The 20,823-nt window shown below is 32.8% G+C and overlaps 2 protein-coding genes across 2 annotated transcripts; one reads left to right on the forward strand and one right to left on the reverse strand.

Annotated features, from left to right (window-relative positions):
* Nucleotides 1-366: 366 nt before the first annotated feature.
* On the reverse strand, nt 367-8,616 carry LOC124942445 (dehydrogenase/reductase SDR family member FEY-like). The gene is made up of 8 exons (XM_047482959.1): nt 8,158-8,616; nt 7,780-7,900; nt 7,510-7,627; nt 5,696-5,832; nt 4,783-4,884; nt 2,578-2,670; nt 1,230-1,302; nt 367-862 (listed from the first exon to the last, which is right to left on the reverse strand). The coding sequence occupies exons 1-8, from the start codon at nt 8,397-8,399 to the stop codon at nt 600-602; spliced, it is 1,149 nt and encodes a 382-aa protein (XP_047338915.1). The 5' UTR covers nt 8,400-8,616; the 3' UTR covers nt 367-599.
* Nucleotides 8,617-9,691: 1,075 nt separating this feature from the next.
* Nucleotides 9,692-10,646, forward strand: LOC124943654. Its single transcript, XM_047484132.1, has 4 exons — nt 9,692-9,751; nt 10,077-10,173; nt 10,325-10,423; nt 10,489-10,646. The coding sequence occupies exons 1-4, from the start codon at nt 9,692-9,694 to the stop codon at nt 10,644-10,646; spliced, it is 414 nt and encodes a 137-aa protein (XP_047340088.1).
* Nucleotides 10,647-20,823: the final 10,177 nt, after the last annotated feature.

Genomic DNA, 20,823 nt, shown 5'->3' on the forward strand with positions numbered 1-20,823 from the left:
TTATCATTAGCTTAATCAAATATAAGATAGATTGACTATATTTGTTACACCTTTTTTTATCATAAAAAAATATATCATATTTGAATATTGATCTAAAAAGTAACTAGATACTTGCCCTAAAAAATAAATCAATGATCAAGAAAAATATTCTATACTAAAGCAAACCAAAAAAAAACACTAACTTGAATAATGAACTATACAATAATTTTATACCCAATAAAGTATTAAAAATCACACTATAATCTAATTTATAATATCAATAATAATAAAATAAAAAACCACTATTAGTGACTTTTTAATACAATCATTCATAGGAAAATTATGACAAAATACTAATTCTCTCAATTGACCTAGCATCCACAACAATAAAAGACCAATCTCCAATTAATGGCATATTAAGAAACCTTATTCAATAGTTAAGATTAGCACACTAAGATTGCAAGTTTTCGGAGGGCAACCGAGGAGGCGTAGGAACTCAAAAAATAAAAATTAGTCGTTGAACATAACCTAACTTTCGGCCCGATAAGGAACAATGGTACAACCTATAATATAAGAAAATAGCAATTTTATGAAAGAAAAGTGGTAGCTTATATGATTCATTAGCCTTCCTTTCTTCCATACTTGCATTTCACTTCTTCACCTTCTATAAGCCTCTCAACTGCATCTAGAGGTAAGCCAATCATCTCCATTGTCTTGTCCCACACTTTGTATGAAGTGTTTAAATTGTGTGCTTCTTCCGAAGGATTGGTGGGCCGACAATCATGAGATATAAAGGCACAAACGGGCCATTCATCTGTTTTCAACAATTCACAGTATTCCGGTACTTGAGGATCTGTGGCTGCAAAAAGTGTGCTTCTAGAACCTGCATATTATCAAACACCATCACATTACAAGATTGTGAAAGTTAAAACTCAAACTGATTTTTCTTTTAAATTAGGGTTTATTCCCAACAGGAAACTGGCACGACCCCTAGAGCCATGAACCCCCACTTCAAAATGGGCGTTCTTAGTAGAGGGCAACTTCATTTGGTATAAATATTATTTTTTGGATCATGGTTCAATAATTGTGTGATATTTTTGGCTTCATTTGATATATAATACTTAAGTGGAAAAAGGAGGATTGTGATTGGTATACTAATTAATAATAATTAGTTATGTAACAATGGATTAAAAAATATGCGACAAAAGTACCCAACAAGTGAAAATGGTTAACAGTGTTGTAAGACTTACCTTCTTGAGCATTAAAGATAAAATAAGGTATCAGGTTATAACCAGCTTGAACTATTTTCGGAAGATCCCTTGCCTGTATTAAAAATTGGCAAACAATATTATCTCAAGATGAAACAAAAACTTTAGTGACAAAGAAAAAGTAAACTGTCAATTAATCATTAACAAACATAACTTCACAACTGTTCATAATACTTCAATTTAAATAACCATTAACTTCTATAAAAAAATAAAAAATAAAAACAAGTCCTAATAAAGATGTACTTGTGTCATTTATGAAGGAATCAAAATGGAAGCACCCCATTAGTGCATAACCTTTCAAGTTGCTTCATAAGTAGTACTTCATTCTCACATTATGAAGGAACCAAAAGAGATAGTTAGGTATAAGAAAAGTTATCAAATGAAGAATATGAATCTTGGCCTCTCACATTCCATTCTCAATTAACAGTCATCTACCATTCTCTTTTGACTCTCACCTCAACTTACAACCCTAAAGATTGTAACAAAATGTCAATGAACTCTAATCAATGAGAGATCGTCTTTTCCTTTTCTGGAGACGACGAACATTAATACTAACTGGAAACATTGTAGAAAGTTGATTTCATTCAGTTTGAGGCTTGTGAAGGGAATGGAGATATATTTTGGAATAATTTGAGACTTTAATGTTAAATGAGATGAGATCTCTCAAGAAGAAAATGTTTGAAATGCTTCTCCATACTTAGTCATGATCAAACAGGAAGATTGGAACGAATTTCTGGAGTCTGAAACAAATGGCTGAGAGAATAATGTTGAATGAATTCCACTTAAGGATGATTTTAAAAGTTGAATTTGATGAGAGCTCATATGGAAATTGAGAGAAAAGAAAGATGACTTCTTCTGTTTTGGTTAAATGTTAAGGTTTGTATTAGAGTTGTAAAGAATGTGACTTCTAAAATATTACAAACAACATATATATCCAGTCTTCAATGAATACATGACCAATTGACCATTCATTGAACAACTCAACCATCAAGTTACAATGAGTTCTACTAGATAACAAATGTTTTTTTTTCAAAGGATCCACAATACTAGGAAAGTCGCAGTTATTGTGGGGCAAAACCCAAAACAAACCATACACAATCCAAGTCATGACATCAAGTGCCATAAATTAATTAAAAAAATGTCGGAAAGAAAAAGCAACACCATAAATCAGAAACTCGAACCAAAACACATCATATAAGCTGAAAAATAAACTAAATGTTTTATAAACCAATTAGTGGTGCCTAGTGAGTCTATAAACCAATAGTTTTACATCACATGAAAGAAAAGAAGAATCAGCATATTGGTGAATAGTAGCAGCTTAATAACTTACAACATTGGTATGCACAATTCCAGGAGATGCACATAGTACATTTATGGAAGCTTCAGCAGGAAGCCGCTTGTGAAGAACACTGCTGAACATAATCTGCAATTTAAATATTACCTCAGTACTGCAAAAGATTATATTTGGTTCTTTCCTCTTTCCATAATAAAACCAAGCACAAAGCACAGAATCATGAACAAAATGATACTTATTAGGGTATAAGGGTATTTAGTAAATAGTGATGAGGTTGAATTGCAATTAGTGTTAGTAGGGGAAGTTAGAGAATTGTAATAACATAAATATAGTTGTAAAATGAGATGTATGACAGTTATGAAACAAATGAATTGGTATTCTCTGGTTCTCTTATCTAAGGGGGTCGGTCATTCTCTTCCCATCTCATCTCAATTTTCTTCTCCTCACCGAAATCTAATTACAGATTTGGTATATAACACAAAACATCAATTTCCCAATATGAGATGCACTTTTCACATGGTGATTGGTGAGATGTTGGCAACCCAAACATGTCAGAATGGGTTTAGGGGAACATGATTGAGTTCGTGGTATCAATCCAGCATCATAGAATTGCAAATGAACAATATAATATGATGCAATGTATTATTGCATAGCAAAAAAGAACAATAGAAAGGACATGTAAAAAGCACATAGTTTCGAGAATGGAGCCATTTTTTTTATTTTCCAGTAGCCTTGCAACAATTCTGACACCATTAAAAATACCATTCTTATAAAGACATCTTGGAAGAGTATCTCATCATACTACTAATAAAACAAGCATGACTATATGTAGTCAGACAACCATAATTTCATAGTGAATGTCTCCAGTAGCCCAAAGATCTTGGAATCATCCTATCATAAAACACAATCCAGAAAATTGATTTCTTCCTGGAAATAGATTTTAAAAATTTTAAATAAGTTTTACATTTCATTCATTCTGAATCTAATGGCCCAAATGTACTTACTGTCTAAAACAATTATTGCTTTCCTATTTTATATTATATGTATAACTCTATCTTCATCATAAAACCACAACCAAACTCCAAAATCTTTTTGGAACAAGGCCATGATCTTATTATAAGTAATGCCATCAAGAAGCTTAAGGTAAAAGGCAAGAACCAAATATATCTTCAAATAGTTGTCACTTGGAAAAGTTTACTAAAACATAATCAAAGCAATATTCAACAAGGGACAAACAAATCTTTAAATCCAACAAAGAACAGACAAGGAATTTGCAATGAGATGGTGAAAAAAAAATAGATGACCACAACTTAATCAATAAAAGAACAACACCACAAGCATATCAGAAGTGTGACCTGTTTATCAAATCTGGAAATATGATACTCTCCAACTCAAAAAATATACATTTGACTGCGACACTGCTAATAGAGTAATCGTGCCTAGACAAGGTGGTGGAAATCTCTGATTTAACAAAGGGGAATAAGAACATAAAATATGTTCCATGAAAGTAAATCTAAGGACATGGCTTTCCTAGTTTGGCTACTAACTTCATTCATCCATTCACACTAAAACATGGTTGAGATGATGAGAAAGTGGCTGAGGGAGTTTTTGTTAGAAATTAGATTTGGGAAGAGAGGGATTAGCATTTAGAAGAAAACTCTTTCTTATTTTATTTCTTTTCTATCCTTACAATGGTGGGGTTACATCCCTATTTATACATAAACTTATAGTTTCTAGAAATCTCTTTAGAGTTCCATATATATCTATGATTTCTAGAACTCTATGAAATCCTAAAGTGTTCTACTTAAGATTTCTCTAGAATCTTCTAGAGTGTTCTAGATAAGATTTCTCTAGAATCTTCTAGAGATTATATATAAGGATATTTGAGCTATATAATATTAATGAGCCCAAATTTATACTAACCCAAAACATCAAAATCCAAATCAAGTTTATATTTCAACAGTTTTCTGACTAAGGCGACTAGAGCTTAATTAGCTAAACAATAAACTACGTTTATAGGAGGCAGCAGAAGACGGTGGTTTCAATGTAGATAAAAAGATTTTTGCTATATTGTTTCTCATAATAGGTTACACCAATTTATACAAATATTAAAGCTCATTTCCCTCAATTATTATCAGCCTTATTTATTATAATATATATCTAGGGAATAAATAAAATCAAGGAGATAATTAAGCATAGATTGCTATTTTTCACAACTAGGGGTTGGAGAGGGAACTATACCTGTGCCAATTTGCTACTTGAATAGCCAATCAAACTTGTGAATTTTCTTTTCCCAGAAACAACATTCATGTCTTCTGCGTCAACGAATCCAACATAATGCATCTGCATATATAACAAATATATTACTAAGATTTCTTTCTTATTTCCAGATAAATAGAATAGTGTAAATAAGAGATGTGCATATATTTCATAACAAGGAATATGTCATGATCATTGATTATTTATTAGAGACTCAATTCAGAAGATTTAATTTGAGCTATTATCAATATGAAAATCTAGCTGCAGGATATGGTAACATTTGTAGACAGAAAAAAAAGACATTAACTTCTGTTTAACAGGCTATCAAAGCTACTTGTTAGGTATGAATTAAGAGGGCTAACTTTAGTCTTATCTCATAGATCCTGAGCAAATGGAGGAAGGAACCAGAGGCACACCAAATACAAATGGTTGGGAAGAAATGGAGAAATCTTAATCCAAATTCAATTCCTTCTGAGCCTAGAAAACGTACAGTATAGAGATGAATTTTCACTCATGACTATGTAGCACAGAAGTCTGTCAATTAGTGAAAATTTTATGTTTTTATTTATCTGAAAACCAGGGTTTCTTCCCTCAAGGAAGCTAGCACGAACTCCCCCCACAGCCATTACTTCTCACTTCCATTCAAGGCGTTCATAGTGAAAATTCTATGTAAGAAGTAAATAAATATCTTTGATGCTTAAATAACAGTTTTTATCTTTTCATTCTAATGAAGGAACATATTGACTATCTAGGGAACAAGGATAAATTATCTGAAACAGCTAAAGGGCAACAGTATTCACTTTGTGAGAATTTATGGAGACAGCACTCGTCAACAAAAGACAGAAGAACAGTTAATCTCGGTTCTAACCAAAACTTAAAGATTAATTACACTTACAATTGAATTGAGGTTAACTATCCGGCTGGGAGAACCTTTGAGAAGTGATGGCAAAAGTAGTAATGAAAGCAATGCTGGAGCAAGGTGATTCACTTGCATGTGTTCTTCATAACCATCTTTAGAAAACTTTTGTGGTTCTGCATAAAAGTAAAACTGAAGTCATAATACAGACAAGGATCGAAGAAAAAAAATCCAAAATGGTTCTATCAACAGCAAGCTAGCTGGTATCAATACAATGGAATGCATGGAAAAACTGAGAACAACACTTTACTAGTCCATAATTTCCTTCACTTGCAGTTCAGAATAACCAAAGGGTGACAAATAGAAGCCAAATCCTACATTCCTCATCACAAGCATCTGAAGATTGAGGATCTTAGCCTCAAAGCTACGTTAAAAATTTAAAATAGAGGGGAATAGGTCAAGTATCTCTATTATGTGCTAGCAAAACACAAAGTGTAGTATCGTCTTCCCAAAAAACTGACAACTATACATTTGCCGCATTGCATAGCTGGAATGTATAAATAAATAACCCTGTGGAAATATTAAACTAGACTTTATTCCAAACAACTCCTTTGCCTTTCCAAGAGACATTAACTCCAATTGCATGGAGTTGTGTCTTCCCAACAAAAACCTCATTTGTTTGTTCCATACTTTATTTACTCTCTTCTTGTATTGTCTATAAATAGTCTCCCATTGTAATATTTTAATAATTCTAAATATACGAAGAAATCTCATTCCTCTTCAAATTTTTTCATCGAATTAGCGCTCTAGGTCTCTTTCATGTAGTATTCCTCTGCTTCCGCCAATGGATGGTGTAGTCATTGGTGATGTTACTTCACGTCCTTGTAGGCTCACCTTCGTCGTCAGAATCGTGTTTGGCTTTCATCTCTTCGGCCATGGTTTATTTTGTTCTAGTTAAAACAAATATGGTTACTTATTTCAGGACTCCCATAGATCCAGAAGAAGAAATCGTGTTTTCTGTGGCCAAGTATTAGTAACCGAAGTTTTGATATCGACCCGATGTTCAGCGTTTGTCTCCCATGTTTGACATCGACCCACTGTGCCCCGTTTGTGTCCAATGTTTAAAATCAACCCACTGATTGGCGTTTGCCTCCAATACCAATTTTTGTTGAATCATGATCTTCCAGGTCTCCTTGTTTTGGCTGGAATTTACTGCCTAGTTTGAGGGGGAGTGTAGAAATATCAAACTAGGCCTTATTCCAAACTACTCCTTTTGTCTATCAATAAATGTTAACTCCAAGTGTTTTCCCAACAAAATACTCATTTATGCAATATCTTGGAAATTGTTCCATAATTTATTTTCTTGTATTGCCTATAAATTGGTCTCCCATTGTAATAGTTTAATAATGCTAAATATATGAAGAAATCTCATTCCAATTCGAAACCCCAATAACTACATTCAGTCTAACACTTACATGAAAGTAAAAACAATCAGAAAAAATTGTTCAGTCACCCCCATAAAAGAATTTTTACATATTGCTATCCCAACAAAGTTAGACAAGGTGGAGCTTGAACATTTTGTTAACACCAAACAGTGGGGTTCCTGGTAGAACGCCGAGACTAAATGCTCAAATCAACTCCTCAAAGGCTTTCAATTCTTATGATTGAGGTTATGTTTATGAATGTAGATGCAAAATAGTGTTTGTAATACGATTAGGATTAAGGGTACTTGAGTCTTTTGTGTATGTCAAAATAAAGACACTGAAAAATAGCATCCTTCTAGGAAAGGCATGTCAGGTGGAACTTTAAAGTCATACTAACCCAAACCTTGAAATGAATGAAGAATGCCTAACCTCCAATAGAATATATCCCAGCATTATTTATGAGAACATGCACTGGTGCTGCACGTGCATTCCATTCTTCTGCAAATTCCGCGACAGAATCCAAGGAAAGAAGATCTACCTTCATAACCTTAAATCACAATTTGGAGCATTCAGAAAAATCAAAACAAACCATTAGTGGTTGAAACATAATAACGAGAACTAAATTAAGCATATAAATTTGAGGGATTGCCAAGAGATAATTAAAGCTTACATATTTCCTAATCATTTGCATGATTATACCTCAATATTAAGTGGAATACCCATTCCTGATCCTTCCTCCTGCCACTTTCGTATCAACTCATGAGCTGCTTTAGGGTTTCTCACAGCCATTATAACATGAGCACCATTTTCTGCCAATTGCCTATCAAGATTCCAAAACAATGAACAATCATATCACAAACCTGCATAAACAATTGGAGTGCCAACATTTCCACAACAGTAAGGGATTCAAATGGAGAGGAAACTTCTTTCAATCAGACTGAACCAAAAGGTGAGTTGGATTCAAGTAAGATGTTTAGTAAAATTGAGCGATCAGATATATATAACACATCAATCGGAAGCAAAGAAGAAAGAAGCGGATTTAACAAGATAAAGGAATCAAATAAAGAAAAGAATAACCTGGCAGTTTCTTGGCCAATACCGCTGGTAGATCCAGTGACAATGCAGGTTATATCATGAAGAGAAGGAAGAGGCATCGGATTGTGCAAGTGGCTGGCGGTAATCCTCTGGAATAGCATCTCATAAGCAAGGTATAGCCAACCACGGAGCCATTCCATCCATCCTAATGCCTCCTTTTTCTTCATTTCTGCCTTGTCGATGGAAGAAGTTAACGATGCCGATGAGTCTGAATTCGAAGCCATTTCTCTCTCTTTGAAAATCCGTCCTCAATGTAACTGTGAAGAACGAAGTGGTTGTTTAGTTCAGAATTTCAGATGTAGAAGATTCCCTTTTGCTGCTATGTGTTGAATGAGCTGGATGATTGGAAGAATCAAAATCAGGTTTTGGATCTTCTTCAGATTTCTCCAACCCGCTCTCTTATGTATGAATACTCTTCATCAGACTGTGAGCTGCCAACTATATCAAGTCAAAATCTGATTTTCCAGTGAGACTGATATTTTTTTTTTTTGGGATTCTGTTTATTTTTGAATGATAAAATAATGAAATTATGAAATAATTTATCCTGCAAAAATCATTTTTAAGACATTTTTAGTGGGATCGAAACTTAATATTTTATTCTCGTTTCTTTTTTCATTACTTAGATTTGAATTGGTGTTATATTTTATTCGGGTTTGAATCATGTTTAGTAAGACTGGATTTTATGTCTCAATTTTTTGTAATTCAAATAGTATATACTAAATTGTTAGTGGATCGTTTGCTACTCATACTCTTCAATTGTGTTGGTCATCATTTCTCGAATCTGTGTTCGTCCCCTTCTACATTATCCTATTATAATTTGTACGTGTTTCTTATTATTTTGGTCATATATGTAAATGATCAATTATCATTAGGCATGACTTTTTTCAGCGTTATTTATCAACTCTCTATTAAAGATAATTTAAATTACGCTCCTAATATTTTGTAGAGATTTTTTTTGACATTTTTCGTTGATTCGTCCGACTTTATCTACTTCAACCCTCATTGTTTATGAACTCAATTATGTTTGTCTTTTGATTTGAGCAACCAATTGTATAATCGTTAAATCTTTTCCATTGCGAATTTATTTTTTATAAGTTATTCGTACAATTTCACATTTAGATTATTATTGTTTATTTTGATTTGATAAATATTATCTTGTATTATTTATTAATCAATTATATATAACTCATAATTAAATTTAACAATAATTAATTTCTTATAAAATATTAAAAAAATATATAAATTTAAAATTATATTTAACTTTATTAACAGGGAAATTTGACGAAATAACCCTGATAATAGGGTTATTTCCAAATTTAGCATAGGCATGATAAATTTTGAAAAAGTAACATTTTGCCATAGGAAAAAGACACTTCTACCCTTAATTAAAATTTTGGGTTATTTTCGTTTCTTTTTCCTCCATCTCCTCATTCCCTTTCAATTTCTCCCCCGACCGACCCTTTGGTTCCCTTTCTCTTATTTCAGTCTCCCCCGACGATCCAAGTGAAGCAACGAAATGAAAGAAGTTGATCGATCAACTCCCCGAGGCAACGCCGGAATGCCTTCATCATTTCAGGTGAGTTATGCCCGTTTTTCCGTCGTTTTCCTTGCATGCATACTGAAATGAAAGAATGGTTTAGGATTTTAGCGTTTGGTTTAGGGTTTTAGGGGGTGGTTGAATGGTTTAGGTTTAATATGCATCTGTTGTAGACGAAAAATGCATTTGTCACCTACGAAAAATGCATTTGTCGCCTTTAAGACTTCGTGATTATGATAGGATTTAATCCTTTGTCATGATTCTCATTTACATTCAAGTATGCATCTCTTTTCTTATCTGGTAACAATATAATATTGTTTCCTTATGTCATCTCTAATTACTGTGTGGATAATTCAACTTTTAGATTGGTTGTGCATTGGTTGGATCTGTGGGAGCATTGTCCAACGAAGTTTCGTTGATCAATTTAGCAATTGGACTATTTACACTTGTTGCAATTGAAAGTAGTAGTCAAACCCTAGCTATGCAGAACCTATGATGTTCTTTTATTCTTCTTAATCCTACTCGACGTAGTCTGGTTCACGCTTTTTGCTCATGACATTTGATAAGTTTGTTATGTTCTGCTTGTAAGGTGTTTCTGATTGGATTGTGAAGTTTGTATGCTTGAGTTTGCTGGAACATTTTTTCTGAAATTTATGGGGTCCTGCAGTATTTTCAGTGAAGCTGACCTTATTGATGCAGATTATATGGATTGTTTGTTAGACTGTCTTTATCATTTTTATGGGTTCAAGTGTATAGATTGGGTGTTTCTGGTGTAGATCGAGTTGATGGTGAATTTGATGTTCGAAATAGTTTTCTTAGTCCTGTAACTCCTGTTATAGGTAGACATACATATGGTTCAGATGATTCTCTAGGAAGGTTTGTCTATGATCCAACTTATTATTCTTCCCTCTTTGAAGATGTTAATAATTCATAAGTGGTGGTATGTATACTATGTTTTATTCTTAAACTTATTTTATTCTTAAAATTTTGTATAAAAATAATAATGGTTAGTTGTATTCTTCCTCTGGTCTTTAGAGTGACACAAATGGCTTAATCAAAGGATTGTCGGTTGTACAATTGTGTTAGAAATAAAACTCTAATGACGAAAAAAAGTAATCATAATCATGTAAGGTATAACAACCCAAAATGAGTAAAATTGTGTTTTTTTAGTAACTAGTTGTAACAAAAATTTTAACCAAAACACATGCAAAATGTCTAAACACAACACAAACAGAAAAAAAAGATCTAAACAAGTGGTCGCGCTTTAACTTATCAGAAAAGTGGATTTCATCTCAAAGTCCTAAGCAAAGGAGAACAACCGATTTCCTAGCACTTCTTTTTGCTTCTTTTAGCACCACCAGACTTTGATGGGGTCACAATCAGGTATACAAATAAACCCACAAAATAGATCAACGAAATCAAAGACCCATATTTAACCAACAATCTTTGCAAGATTAGCCAAGTGAAAGAATGTTAAGAAAGTTAAATGACCTCACAGCGCAAAAATACATTTTTCGCAGGCGATTTTTTTTTCGCCTCCAAAAATGCATTTGCGTAGATGGTTTCAAACCATTCACAAAACAATCTTCTCCCTACAACCTAAACATAAACCCTAAAATTATTTCTACTGAACACTCATGTTAAAGATAAACGACAGAAAAACTCACTTGAAATGATGGGAGTTGTTGCCTGCGTTGATCGAGGAGTTGCTGCCTGCATTGATCGGGGAGTTGCTTGGTCGATCGACTTGTTGGTTGTGGGAAAAGAAGAGAGAAAGAAGAGGGAAAAGGTCGGAGAGAAGAAGAGAGGAGAGAAGAAGAGTGAAAGAAAAGAAATGAAATGGAGAGAAAAAAAGAAAAAGAAGAGAAAATGTATTAAAGGGTATATTGGTCTTTTGTCATGGACAAAAGGTTAGTTTTGAAAAAATTAGCTTGTCTCTGTTATTTTTGGAAATAACCCTGTTATCAGGGTTATTTTGTCAAATTTCCCTATCAACATATTAAAATTACCTAACAATATATTTTTACAAACAAAAATATGTATTCTAACATATGAAAATTACAAATCTGGAGGATGTATGCTGCAAACATGAACATCATCAACTTTCCAAGAATATGGGAAGAAATCCAAGAGTGGATGAAGAATAAAGCAAAAGGAATATCCTTCTATGTAAGTATGTTGAAATGCTACTTTGGAGCAGTAATCTACAATATGTGGAAAGAAAGAAATTCAAGAACTCACAGTGGAAGAAGTAGAACCGCTGAAAATATTTGGAGAGATATAACTTCAGATGGAAATGCACTCATTCAATCCTGGAGAGGAATCGAAAGGAATGAAGAGAATAGAAAGTTCTGCCATATATGGGATATTTCGTTTAAGAATGTCACAAGTAGAATAAAAGTAAAAACGTTGTAGGCGCTAATTGATTATTGTTATTGTCTGTAATTCAATTATTGTTTCATTGTCAAATCTAGAAATTGTCTAGATCTGATTTTAAACTTTTGTATTTTTTCCCTCTTTTGGGTTTTTTTAATGAAATGGCACTAAGCTGTTTTCCAAAAAAAAAACATATGAAAATTACAATAAATAATGTAAAATACTTCAATAACTTGTTTAAATTAAAAAAAATATCATCAAAATTCATAATTTCATAAATTCAAACTACAAATCAAGAATTCTTAAGTTCATTCTCAATTCTATACATGATTTATTTTTCAATGAATGAAGATACACAAAAACAATAATCTCAAATTATTCAGATATGCTTCTCTTTTAATATGATGCAATTTGAACCTTAAGATCAATTAAATACAAAAACATAGATCAAAGTTGTTCACATATTTTCTTATATTTCTTTTTTTTTTTTGACTTAAAGTACTATTCTCCATCTCAATTTTCTAACAATAGTGTAATTTAAAATTTTGAGTTTGTACTTTTGAAACTATAATTCTTAATACTTTGATTCAATTTAGCTTAACTTTTTTGAGATGAATTTCATTTCAAAATACTTACTCAAACATTTAATAAGGATACATATAAAAGTATAACTAATTCAAGTTAATCCATAAGATCAAATACCGTAAACTTACAGGTTCAATCAATTAGCAAGAGTTCTGCAGGTTGATAAAAAGAACCTAGTGCGGAAAGAGTTCCTTTCAGTTTTAGTGTTATATTTATAAGCTATCAATATTCATTCAACCAGGCAAAAAAAAAAGAGGAAAGAGACACGAGCTTTAGCGTGAAAAACCCTTCAACAAGAATAAAAAACAACGGGACTATTAAGCTGCTTAAACCATTCACTATAATATCGTTTATAACAAATAATACAGAGTTCTTATAAAATAAGATTTACAATATGAAATATTGTCTAAATCTTTAAAACTATCTAGAAAGAGAAGTGAAAATAATTGAAGAAAAATGAGTTTTTTTTTAACGCATGTCTTCGTCTTGCTCTTTCTGTCTTGTTTCCCTCAAACTTGTGTGTTGTGACTAAAAACTCTTGATGTCTATTATATAGTATAGAATATTATATAATAATATAGAATACTATATAATAATATAGAATATATCATTAAAATATAATATAACATATAATATATCATTATAATATAATATATTATTAATCTAAGCCCAATGGGTCGGATATCCCAACAAACTCCCCCTCCGGCTCATATAGTGGGCTCCAATAGGCCTGTTCTTTGTCGACAAGCTTCAAGCTTTTCACTCGACAAAGTCTTCGTTAACATGTCCGATCCATTTTTACTAGTGTGCACTTTTGCCAAGTGCAATTGCTTTATTTCAAGCATGTCTCGAATCCAGTGGTATCACACATCAACATGCTTTGATCTGGAATAAATGACGAGTTCTTGGAGAGGTGGATAGCGTTCTGGCTATCGCTAAACACAACAAATTTCTTTCGGTTACAACCCAACTTTTCGAGAAGTTTATTCATCCACAAAGCTTTTTTCAACCCTCAGTGATTGCAATGTACTCAACTCTAATGGTGGACAATGTAACACATTTTTACAGCTTTGATTGCAATGAAATATCACCCCCTACAAAAGTTATCAAAAATCATGAAATAAACTTCCTAGAATCAACATCACTTGTCATATCTGAATCTATATACCCAACTAGCATAGGATCACTACTGTCAAAACACAAATACACTTTGTAAGTACCTCTTAGATATATTAATATCCACTTCACAGCTTCACAGTACTTTTTACCAGGATTTGAGAGAAACCGACTAACTATTCCAACAGAATAAGCAATATCAGACCGAGTGCAAATCACGGCGTACATCAAACTGTCGACAACAAACGAATAAGAAACTCTGCTCATATCTTCTTCCTCCTCACTCTTAGGACATTACTCAAAAGTGAGCTTAAAATGACATGCAAGTGGAGAATAACCCGTCTTGGCCTTACTCATGTTGAATCTTTCAATAATTTTATCGATGTAGTTTTTTTAGATAACCAAAGTCTCCCATTTTTCTATCACGAGAAATATGCATGTTGAGTATCTTCTTCGTCGATCCTAAATCTTTCATCGGAAAAGATTTGCTCAACTCTCTCTTCAGCATATCAATCTTGGTAGTATCATGGCCGATGATTAACATGTCGTCAACATATAAAAGAAGTATAATGAAGTCATCTTTCGAGTACATTTTAATAAACACGTAATGATCTAACGATGTGTTATTGTACCCATGACTCATCATAAAAGAGTCAAACTTCTTGTATCATTGTCTTGGAGTTTATTTGAGACCATGCAAGCTCTTTTTCAATTTGCACACAAGATGTTATTTTCCCTTGACTTTGAATCCCTCTAACTGCTCCATATAAATTTCATCTTCCAAATAAACATAAAAAAATGCAGTTTTCACATCAAGTTGTTCAATCTTTATGTTCAAACATGTTGCTATACCAAGAGCAACTCGGATCGAGAACATTTTCACAACTAAAGAGAATATCTTTTCAAAGTCAATACCTTTCTTTTGACCAAACCCTTGAATAACCAACCGAGCCTTGTATCTTGGTTGTGAATTGTTATTTTTGATCTTAATCTTGTAAATCCATATGTTCTTGAGAGTCTTCTTGCATTGTAGAAACTTTACCAAGTCATAAGTGTGGTTCTTATGAAGTGATTGCATCTCATCTTCCATAGTTTTCAACCACGACCTTTTCTCATTAACAGAAATTTCCTTTTGGTAGGTTTCTAGCTCCCCTACATATGTGAGCATCACATACTCACCTAAAGGGTACCTCGTCGAGGGACGACACTCCCTAACAGATCTTCTCAAAGAAGGTTCAACTTGTTCATCTTGAACTTCTTCATCAACATTTTTAGTTGGATCAATGTTTGGTGGAATTTCATCATTAGTGATACCATCACTATCATTTGACACATCTCCCTCATGATTAGAATGCGCTGCATGTGTAGGAATTGGATCTATCTCGATAGAATCATCGTTATTCTTCTCAACTACTTATATTTTATCAATATATGTAATGTTCTGGTTTTCGATAAACATAACATCTCGACTTCTAATGAGTTTTTTCCGAATTGGATCATAGAATCTGAAACCAAACTCATCCAATCCATAACCGGTGAATACACATTGTCCCGTCTTTACATCAAGCTTAGATCGTTCATCTTTTGGATTATGAACAAAAGCTTTACAACTAAAAACTGGTAGATGATCATAAGAAATTTCCTTTCCCGGCATATCTTGTCTGGCACCTCAAAATCTAAAGGAACGCATGGCATGAGATTCAAAACATGTACCACTGTATTCAAAGTCTCACTCCAAAAGGATTTCTGAAGATGTAATTGCGAAAGCAAACATCTCACTCTTTCAACTAGTATTCGGTTCATCCTATTAGCTAAACCATTTAAATGAGGTGTCTTTGAAGGTGTTTTTTGATGTCGAATTCCTTGTTTCCTACAATACTCATCAAAAAGACCACAATACTTACTACCATTATCTGTGCGAACACACTTAAGTTTGTGCTAGTATGTCTTTCCACAAGAGCATGGAACTGTTTGAAAACTTATAACACTTGATCTTTGGAGTTTAAAGTATACACTCAATTCTTTCTTGATTTTTCGTTAATAAAAGTCACAAAATATAAGGCACCACCAAGTGTCCTTGTTTTCATATGACTTCACACATCATAATATACTAAATCAAGTATACCTGGTTTTCGCAAGTGAAGAACATTTTTTAAGGCAACTCTAGTCAGCTTCCCCGCTAAACGAATGAGTACACTTCTTTAAAGAATCATTCTTCACTCTAGAGAGAAGGCTTTTCTTAGTCAATATCATCAAGCTTTTTTCACTCATATGACTAAATCTGTTGTGGAAAAGCTCAACGTTTTCTTCATCATCAAATGTATTGACTGAAGAATCTGTAATCGTTGCCCGTATCAAATACAATGAGGAGCACTTTTCTCCCTTTTCCAATATCAATGATCTTTTAGTTAGCTTCCATTTCCCGTCACGAAAGGTATTGCAAAAGCCTTCATCATCAAGCTTACTAGTGGAGATCAAATTTATACGGATGTCAGGGATGTGTTTCACATTCTTTAAAACCAACGTGTTGTCATATTCAAGCTTTAGGCACACGTTTCCAAAACCAATAACTTTGGTAGTGCCATCATTATTAATTCTAACACTTCCACAATCACTAGAAGTGTAGGATGTGAAAAATCCCTCTACAATGTGGCATTGTATTGAAGCGCCGCTATCAATCACCCAATTAAGGGTGTTCAATATTTGGTTTGAATTGAATATTCGATTAAATTCAAATTCAATAAATTCGAATAAAATGAATTTGAATTATATTTTCAGTTTTCGAATCGAATTCTAAACCGATTCGAATTCAAATACGGTTTTCGTTTTGGTTTTCGAGTTTATGTTTCAACTCGGAAACCAAACTGAATACCGAATTAATTTTTATTATATATTATATAGTTTATTATATATTATATATTAAATTATCACGGATCTCCTACTAGATCTCTAATATTCAACCCAATAATTCAGTAAATTCTCTACTTATTTATTTTATTAATTATTTTAATAAAATTTCTTTCATCTTATAGGTAGGTGATGTTCAATATTTTGTCTAAATCGAATATACGATCGAATTTGAACCGAATTCAAATTCACCGAATTCGAATAAATCAAATTTGAATTTATTTAAATCAGTTCAGTTTTCAAATTTGCTTAAAAAAATAAAAATTCGAAGTACTCGAACCAAAAACTCGAATAACCCGAAAATTGAACTGATGAACACCCTACACCTAGTTAGTCTCTTGGCAAGCGAGATTAACATCATCATCATACAAACTAAAGAAATCATCGGTGGTAACATTGACTTTTTCATGTTTTTCACCGTCATCAAATTTCCTTTCTTCATCATTTGTATTTTTTTTCTCTCTTAGGAACGTTCGACAAAATTTCTTAATGTGCCCCTTTTTGTCACAATGATAACACTCATTATTAGAATAGGTACCAGATCTGCTTTTTCTTCTACTCTTCTCATTCAGGCCTCTACTCTTAGTCCTTCCTCTTCTTTCAGTAAGTAGGACATCAAAATACAAAGAAGAACCTTGAGATTTTCTTATCATCTCTTCATTGAGGACGCTACTCTTCACCACCTCTATAGTACAAATACCATTTGTCGTTGAGTTAGACAATGACATTTTGAACGTATCCCATGAGTCTGGTAAATGTATCAAAAATCCATAACTCTTGCACTTTATCATCGAGTTTGATACCCATTCCAGCTAGTTAATTAATAATCTCCTAAAATGTATTCAAGTAATCGGACATGATGTTTCCATGATGGTACTTCAAGCCCATCATTTATTTGATCAAAAACAATTTGTTGTTAACAGTCTTCCGAGCATATAACTCTTCGAGTTTTTCTATAGACCCTTCACGTGTATCTCTTCATTGACATGGTTGAGAACATTATCATCCACCCATTGTCTAATGTAGCCACACACCTGACGATGATTCAAGATCCATTGCTCATCAGTTTTATTTTCTAGTTTTCATCAACAAACATAGGTAAATAATAATCTTTGACGTAAAGAAGATCTTACATCTTCATTTTCCATGCATAAAAGTTAGAGCCATTAAGAGTAATCATTCTACTCACATTGCTCTCCATTATTATAAACAACAATACAACCCGCTTTGATACCACTTGTTGATAAAAAGAACCTAAAGCAGAAAGGGTTTCTTTTAGTTTTAATGCTCTGTTTATAAGCTATCAATATTCATTCAACAAAATAGACAAAAAATGAAAGAGGCACGAGTTTTAGCGTGAAAAATCCTTCAACAAGAGTAAAAAACACGGGACCCTTAGGCCACTTAAACCATCCACTGTAATATCGTTTATTATGGTAATACAGAGTTATTACAAAATAAGGTTTATAATCTGAAAGATTACCTAAACATTTAAGAACTATCTAGAAAGAGAAATGAAAGTAGTTGAAGAAAAATAAGTTTTTTTCCTAACGTCTGCTTTCATCTTGCTCTCTTCGTCTTTTCTCAAACTTGTGTGTTGTGACGGGAAACTCTTGATGTCTATTATATAGTATTATATTATATAGTATAGAATACTATATAATAATATATAATATATAATATATAATATATAATATATAATATATAATATAATAATATATATTATTAGTCCAAGCCCAATGAGTCGGACACCCTAACAGTGCACGCCTTAAATTACGCCTTAAATTGAAATTGTAAGAATCGACTCCTATTTTATTTGATGTTTCGTAGCCCACTTTTGTTAAGTTAGGCTAACTTTTTTAATTAAAAAAATGATTAAATGTCACAATCCATTAAAGTAGTTCGAGTGACCATGTGTTTTACTTTGTGTGTAGTTCAAGTGACCATGTGTCTTACTTTGTGCACCACGGGTCTTATGTTCGATTTCTACTGACAACACTCTAATTAAGAAATCGTAATATTAAATATACATATGTGCCTATTTAAAAATTTGAGCTTCAAATTCAATACAAATGTATAAACATAACAGTTGTTCCAAACACATTTTCTTATTTTTCATTTTTCTATTCAAAGCTTAACTTCTAACTCAATTTTCTAGAAAGCGTCAATTATATTGGACTCCAATTCATACATTTTAGTTATTTGTATTATTCAAACCACACCTCTTCACTTTGATTCAATTCAACTTCACATTTTTAGATTTTTTTTAGCTGAATTACATTCTAAATTATTTACTCAAAAAAATTAATAAACATACCCATGAAATTATAACTCATTCAAGATGATCCATAAACTGGGCCATAACTGTAGGAAATTATTCTAGTCATTCTTGAATAAATCCAATTCAAAAATAATAATACTCAGATGACTAGAATAATCTCTAAACCATGAATAAAAAATAACTCTATATCTGGAAACTTTTTTTTTCTGCTAAAAATGAGATGAACACTAAATCTAATAAATTATATACATTTTCAACCATAGCAAGTTTACTCATTGAATTACAAACAGAGAAAGCCATTTCTTCCAATGTTGTACTCTTTTAATCTCATACTAACATATCTCTATCATTAACCCCTAATTTTACCTGATGATTTAAAGGTAATTTCATTGTATATAAAGTAAATTCACCCATAAATTGATAGATAAACACAAAAATGAAAGAGCATATTTAATTTTAGAAAAAATTATAAAAAAATGGTGTGTTATATAGCTGAATAGCCAACTATCTAGCATTTGGTGCATAAATTATTTTGTTAGTGGAAATTATGTATCAGTCTTTATGAATATATGGAAAATAAAAATCACCTTTTAAAAGGGGTAAGTCCAATCATTGGAAATCATGTGTTTTAAGAGAGGTTTGATGATGTTTACCAAACATGGAGCATTGATGTACATACTATAACAAATGGAAGGTTTTGAAGAGATTAAAATATTTGATGAATAGTAAGGTTTAAATAGTTGTGACTTAATTTAATTTTTTATCATAAAAGTAAGAGAATGAAGATGTGATTCGATTACGTTTAGGGAATGACTTTGATTACTTAGTTCGTCTAAATATGTGATGGAAATGCACCACAACAGTAAACAACAAATGCGGAATTTATCCTACGTTTGGCAACACTTTCCCAAACCGTTTAAACTTGTGAGGAAGCTAACAAATAGGTATGCAAAATGCAATCAACACAGCCCTAAAACAGTGAGTAACACACCAAGCAAGCACACACAAACAACACAGAATTTTAGCGTGGAAAACCCCTCAATGGGTAAAAACCACGGGACACCTAGTGCCGCTTAAAATCCACTATCACCAGTAAGAGAGCAATACAAAAGTCTTCTCTAGACAATACTAGAGGCATAAAAATTCATAATACCCTTGGAAACATGCACATCAAGGATATAGAAACAATCAAAGAACAAGAAAGGAAGAATATCACCAAAAACAACTGCTACTGTTCCGGCAATGAAACTCCGACCTCCAGACCTCAGAATCCGATCTCCACCGTCCAGAATGTTGGCCCAGAAGTTTTGAAGCTGCTGTCCAAAAATTAGAACGATCCAACGATGCAAACTCCGGCAATCATCAAAATACTAAGGCTGCTGAAATTGAAGTTTTTCCCCTCTTTTCTTTCTTGATTTTCTCTCTCTTTCTTTTGCTCTTATTTCTTGCAAAAGAAGATTTCTCCCCTTTTATATTGCTCCCAAATAAGTGAATAAAATGGGGCCCAAATGGGCCTATTTGCTGGGCTTTTCCTCATAGACTAAGGAAACAAAAAACCCAACAAATCTCCCCCTTTTCCTGACTATGAGGAAGGGTTCGCCATCCCGGCGATCGAACAACACACCTTCAACTTTTCCCTTGCCAATGCCTTTGTCAACATATCGGAACCATTATCATCAGTGTGAACTTTATGAAGTTCAAACAACCCATCTTCAAGAGATTCTCTAATCCAATGATACCGCACATCAATATGTTTCGTTCGCTTATGAAACATGGAATTCTTAGCAAGGTGTATTGCACTTTGATTATCACAAAGAACCACGTAGCGCTGTTGCTTGAAGTCAAG

This window comes from Impatiens glandulifera, chromosome 6 (genome assembly GCF_907164915.1).
Source record: "Impatiens glandulifera chromosome 6, dImpGla2.1, whole genome shotgun sequence".
NCBI lineage: Eukaryota > Viridiplantae > Streptophyta > Magnoliopsida > Ericales > Balsaminaceae > Impatiens > Impatiens glandulifera.